The sequence below is a fragment of the Cariama cristata genome, unplaced genomic scaffold (assembly GCF_000690535.1).
Source record: "Cariama cristata isolate BGI_N322 unplaced genomic scaffold, ASM69053v1 scaffold27555, whole genome shotgun sequence".
NCBI classification, from domain to species: Eukaryota; Metazoa; Chordata; class Aves; order Cariamiformes; family Cariamidae; genus Cariama; species Cariama cristata.
Genome location: NW_009616246.1, coordinates 1 through 5,715, shown reverse-complemented (window position 1 = coordinate 5,715; position 5,715 = coordinate 1). Strand labels below are relative to the sequence as shown.

At 38.5% G+C, this 5,715-nt stretch overlaps 1 protein-coding gene across 1 annotated transcript; it reads right to left on the bottom strand.

Moving 5' to 3' along the window:
* Window positions 1-2,128: 2,128 nt before the first annotated feature.
* On the bottom strand, window positions 2,129-2,292 carry LLPH (LLP homolog, long-term synaptic facilitation (Aplysia); the record flags this gene model as incomplete). Its single annotated transcript, XM_009700114.1, has 1 exon — window positions 2,129-2,292. A coding segment is annotated over one exon (164 nt), but the record flags the coding sequence as incomplete, so codon positions are not given.
* Between the last annotated feature and the right edge of the window lie 3,423 nt (window positions 2,293-5,715).

Genomic DNA, 5,715 nt, shown 5'->3' with positions numbered 1-5,715 from the left:
AAGCTCAGTGCTAGGTCATAAAATCAGAAATAAGAAAGAGTATTCAGCTGTGCAGATCATTTTCCCTTAGAGAGGAAGGAGCAGAGGCAGAACTGCAACCAGAGAGAGAGGAGAGCAAGGCAAGTACAGCGCTGGCAGGCAGGATTACGATGAGACCCAGAGTATGGCTGCGCACCTGAAGAATGAAAACAAACTGCCTCTGCAGCCGTGCATTTAAATGGGCGTACTTCACCAGTATGATTATCTCCACTCAGGAAGAGCAGTCTGCTTTCCCATCAGCAGCTGCTTGAAAGTAACCCGATTTACAAACAAGCATCTCAAAAATAGCACCGTGCTTACTCTACAGAAAAAAACCAAATTGTTAGCACTTAAACCCAAGAAGCTCCCCTCCACAACTCCCCAAAGCACACATTAAGCAAAATACAACCTACATCCTTCAAATAGTAAAGAAATACAAACTGTCTGTTTCGTTCCACTTCTGCATAATTATCAACCTTAAAGAACACTTGCTTCCATATTAATCAATTTTAAAGTAATACTAATCTAAATGCTAACATATTTGATACTGAAATCTAGACACGTTTATCTAATAAAACAAAAAAAAATTGAGAGCAGCATCTGTTTTTTTAGCAAGGGTATTATCGACTTAATGGAAATATTTTCAAAGTACAATGTTACTAATGGCATATCATTTGGTAAACTTTGATCTATACATCCCATCTTTGATCTATACAAGTCTCATTAACTGCCAATGTATTTGAAAACAGAAGATGCATTGGTATTTCCTCCACCAATTTTGTAGTTCTTTACCTAAGTAACAGAGTACTTTTCCCCTAACAATAATAAAAAACCCACTGTATTTTTCCAGAAAAACTAAATTTTCTCTCAGGTTGCCTTCTTCTTAGTGGACTTTAGCACAGTATAAACTAGTATAATTCTTTTAAAAGAACAAATCCTATTTCCTATGCCAAAGTTATCACAACAGACACATCACGATTTGGGGGTAAGTATGGATCGTGGATCCCATCTTGGATGAAGCAGGACAGAGGTCACGCTCTGTATCAATGAACGGTGCTTCAACAGGCAACATACTGCAGGACCAGTACTGTAATTATTTCCATCCTTGAGATGAGAGACATTTTAAAAACACAAGCTTTCAGGGCAACTAATTCTTGCATCTGTCATCACACGTTATTGGCGAGTAATATGCAACCAACTGTAGCTAATCACGTATAAGTGGGATCTGTTACGCAATCATGCAGTATTTTATCCTATGCCCACATTGTAAGGCATCATAGATGAGTAGTATTTTAAGAGGAATAAAAGGCTACTGAAAATACATATGGAAAAGTAAATTCTCATTTACTTTACTAAAACTTGGAAAATGTCCTAAATAAAACTATTTTATTTCCAATCTGAGCATTTACATTCTCTTCTATTAATAACAGAAGAATGTTTTACTTTCAGTTACTTGGTTCCTACAATATTTCAGTTACAGACAGCAGTGAAATATTTCTTTGTTGGAAGAACTTTCTCTTTGCGAATTAAAGTCAGACTGACACTTTGCCTTTTTACTTACGGCAGTTTCACGAGGCCTCGGTGTTGATTTCAGCGTATAATCTCTTTTAAGTTACATGTTAAAAGCCTGTTTTCATTAATTACCAGATGTTAAAAGCAACACAAATCGGCGCAACAAAAGTAATTTTACAGAAGAATTTAAAGGATATGGTGAGTTTACAGAATCCTTTAGTTCAATTTACTAAAAGATAAGTTACACTGGCAAAGACCACAGTACAAAAACCATTTACAATTTCATTATTTTTAGGATTTCCTTTAGCATTTTCAGCATTCACAATGTAAAAGATGAAGACCTTGCCCCCTCAAGAAAACAGATAACCACAGACACTTTGTCTGTTCAAAGGCACTCAGCTTGCTTTTTGTATTTTTTTTTAAAGTCTGGCATACACCAAGTTGGTATTGCTTTCATCATTTGCTGGCCTAACAGTCTCTTCAAAAGTTCATGCAATACAATAAGTTATGTTCAGCGGCCAAGCACAAAAGTATCATGTACTTATTTGGAACATTTACTTTGTGAGTAAAATATTCATGATCTTACAAAACTCTGATTTTACCAGACCAGGCCTTTGGCCAATTTTGATTTTTTTTTCCCTTTAACACGCTGTGCCTTCATCTTCTTTCTCTGCCTGGAATTCATCCATATTGGGTACTGTCCATGCTGGTCTAGAAGAGTTTTTTTGTTTCGTTTATTATCTACGTCCATTTTGCAGTCACCTGAAAAAGAAAGGTATTTATAGTGAGTAAAATACATGAATGAGCTTCATAGAAGCTATTTTATTACTAGGTTCACAAAAATGATACAAAAATATTCCTATGCACAACAGTATTTGTGCATAGAGAGCTGAAGGCTTTATACACTGAAAGCGCTTTCCAAACCAATACAACTGCAACCTAGGAACTTCAACAGCTGAAAGCAAATAAGAAAAAACTTCCCTATAGGCCCACGCCTGGGCAAAGCACCTTATTCTTTAGTCTGGCATCCAATACTGTGTCTAAAAACATTGTGTGTGGTCTCCATCAAACGCTGCAACCATGCAGGAAGCCACAGTCTTACTGAAACATATGCACACTTTTATGATATAATGTTTAAGATCTGTTCTAAAAAACTAAATTGACTGGAAGATGAAGACAGATAAAGAGAATAATAAAGAAAAAAGCTGAAATATGACGACTGTACAAAGCATGAGCCAGTGATGCTACATGTGCCTCAAGAAGTGAGCAGAAGGTCAAGTCTAATATATTTAGAGACAGAAATAGAGGATTAATCTCTAGGATCAGGAAGACTGCCAGTGACATGGTCACTCCCAAGAATGGCATCTCCAGCTAGCTAACACCACACGAACATCACGTCTCAGTGAGACAACAAGGCTACAAGGGAACACCTTGTTAAGTATAGATTTGAACCGTGCTCTACTATTTCATTTCAACCTTGTTTCCAAACCATCCATGTGCAACTCTAAAAGCTTTATCATGAGTTTTTACAGATAAGAAAGAAGACTTTTTTCCTGTTGTGCCTGTCTGATGTTCGGAGACAAAGTTCATGAGTAAAAGGCCAACGTGCTGCTTCACTAGCTGAAGCACACCGATAGTCTACTGGGATCTGCACCACAGAGTTATGCTTAGGGAGCCCTAAAGTTGGGATATGAATGCTTGCAGTCAGCAGAGAATCGGCACAGGGGCCTGCTGCCTGCTGGCACAACCAAAGGCTGATGCAGCATGGGACAGGCAGCAAAAAAAGTCCCAGTTCCAGAAGCCTCCTGAGACATCAGAGAAGCACAACACGAGGCCTTCTTAACAGTGTTGTTTTCCAAACGCCATAGAAGGAAGATGGCCTCCAATGCAACACAAAAAAAAAACCCAACACCCCAAGAAAACCAACTCTACATACGTAAGCTTCTTCTCCAACTCCTGTCCTATTACATGACTGAGGTTAATCTGTTACATGAATTTTGACTGCAAAAAAGCACATCCACAACAAATGTCAGCTGCATCATTAACTACTTGAAGAAACTACTCTTGGACAAAAAATACCAGTTGTTCACATAGCACGTTTTCATCATACTTTGCAATCTCAAGGGTGCCGTAGGAATCAGTAACAGGAAGAAACCTACTGAACAGAAGAGTCCAAGGACATAAAGAAAACCTATCAAAGGGGCTCAAGACAAAAGGACTAAGAACAAAAAGCTATAAAAGTAGATCATCAAAACAAACTCAATGGATATGATTATCTTGCAAAGTATGTGCACTCCCACAAAGTTTTAAAAACAACTATAAAACCATTTTTGACCAAAGGCTAGCCAGACTTTCAACAAAAACAGAAAAAAAATTATTTCACAGTGTGCTGTGAAAAATACTTAAGTAACACAGGAAAATGTCCCTAATATACACCTATATACTTTCTTAGGCTGGAAAATTATTCATCTATCTATGGAAAGTGCACATTCTGGGTAAAGCTTTCATCTACTTCAGTCCTTTTAACATCTGGTGATGCGAACCCCCTTGTGCCCACAAACAGTGCTGAAAAGTCCTCTCAAAGAAGACACCGTTATTTTCACAAAACTTGTAATTGTTTTGTGAAACATGCATATTCTTAGGTGTTTCTGAGGCTGTTATCTCTCTACAAAGGCCGAGTGAAATTGGCCACTTGTAGAAAAGTTGCCAGCAGAGTTGGAAAGGAGTGCAGAAATGACAGATAGCCAGGCATTTGCTTCAGAAACTAGGTTTAAGACAACAATGTGTCCTCCAGCTTCAGAATCAGTATCAGAAGGCTGACAATGTTCCAAAACATTTTGGAAATTCAATTCTAACAATCCCACAAAGAACAACTTTTACATCTGTTTTACAGGACAAATCAGAACCATGGATAAAATTGTAAATTATACTCCAGGCTACCCTTAGTTGGGCAAGTATTTTTATATAGCATTCTATTTCCATTTTTAATATAGTTTACAGGCTCTGCTATTCAACCTCACGCTTCCTGTCTTTCCCAATTTCTGAAACACTGACAAAACCAGCTGTGTGACTGACAATGATTACTAGCATTGTTCTATATCCCCACTGTGGTGTCTCAAGAAACTTCTTCATGTCACATACAAAGCTCACATCAGCAATATCGTAACAGCTTAAGCGGCATAAATTGCAGAAGCAAAAAGAACTATAGTTTAGCTTGGATTGCAGTTTTGGCAAGAGAAGGTGTCTTTCTGACTCCTGTCCAGTAGGTAGCTATTTAAAACGTTTCTTTCCACTTCCTAAGTTACTACTTCCTTTACATCCTATTCAAGGAATAGACAGGAAGATGGCATTATCTGTAGACACCTAATACCACTCACTCCTGCACCATGTGTAATGTAGCATTAATTAGCATATAAAAACAGGTCCCCTACTATCCCTACCTTAAGAAAGTACATTTAAAAAGGAAAAAAAAAACCCAAATCCTATTCTTGGTAAAATCTCATTAGCATATAAAAACAGGTCCCCTACTATCCCTACCTTAAGAAAGTACATTTAAAAAGGAAAAAAAACCCAAATCCTATTCTTGATAAAATCTCTATCAAATTATTATACATTTAGGTCCAATTTTATATGTTTAGTGTCCTCCTTAAACTAGAACGGAACTTACATCCTATCTCCAGTTTAACAGCAAATATAATGCTGTGAATCGAACTGCTGCTAAGTGATGAATCCTCCCTCACTCGATGTCTTCACAGAGATGTCTCTCCATAAGATACTACACACTTTACCTCAAATGTTAGTAAGCTTGTTCCACAAGTGACCGGATGCAATACAGAAGCCAATGCTGTGCAAGGACCGGATTCAATGATTTAACAGAACCTTTCAGCTTTAAAAGTTAAAGATTTGGTTTTCCAACCCAATACTCTCAACCTGTAATAATAAGTCCATCACGATCATGAAAGTCGCAGGAACAGTAATAAATTAGTCCTGGACGTCCCTGCACTTGGGTGATTGCAACAGAAAAAACTAGTATAGCGAAAAACACGGTAGAAACGTGACGGGGGGGGCGGCGGGAGGAAAAGCGAGCTGGGCCCTCCGAAGGCAGGCCTCGGGCAACCCAGGGCTCGCTCACACCCGGCGCGGCCACCTCGGCCTCCCGCGGGGCCCTCCCCGTAACTCCAGCAC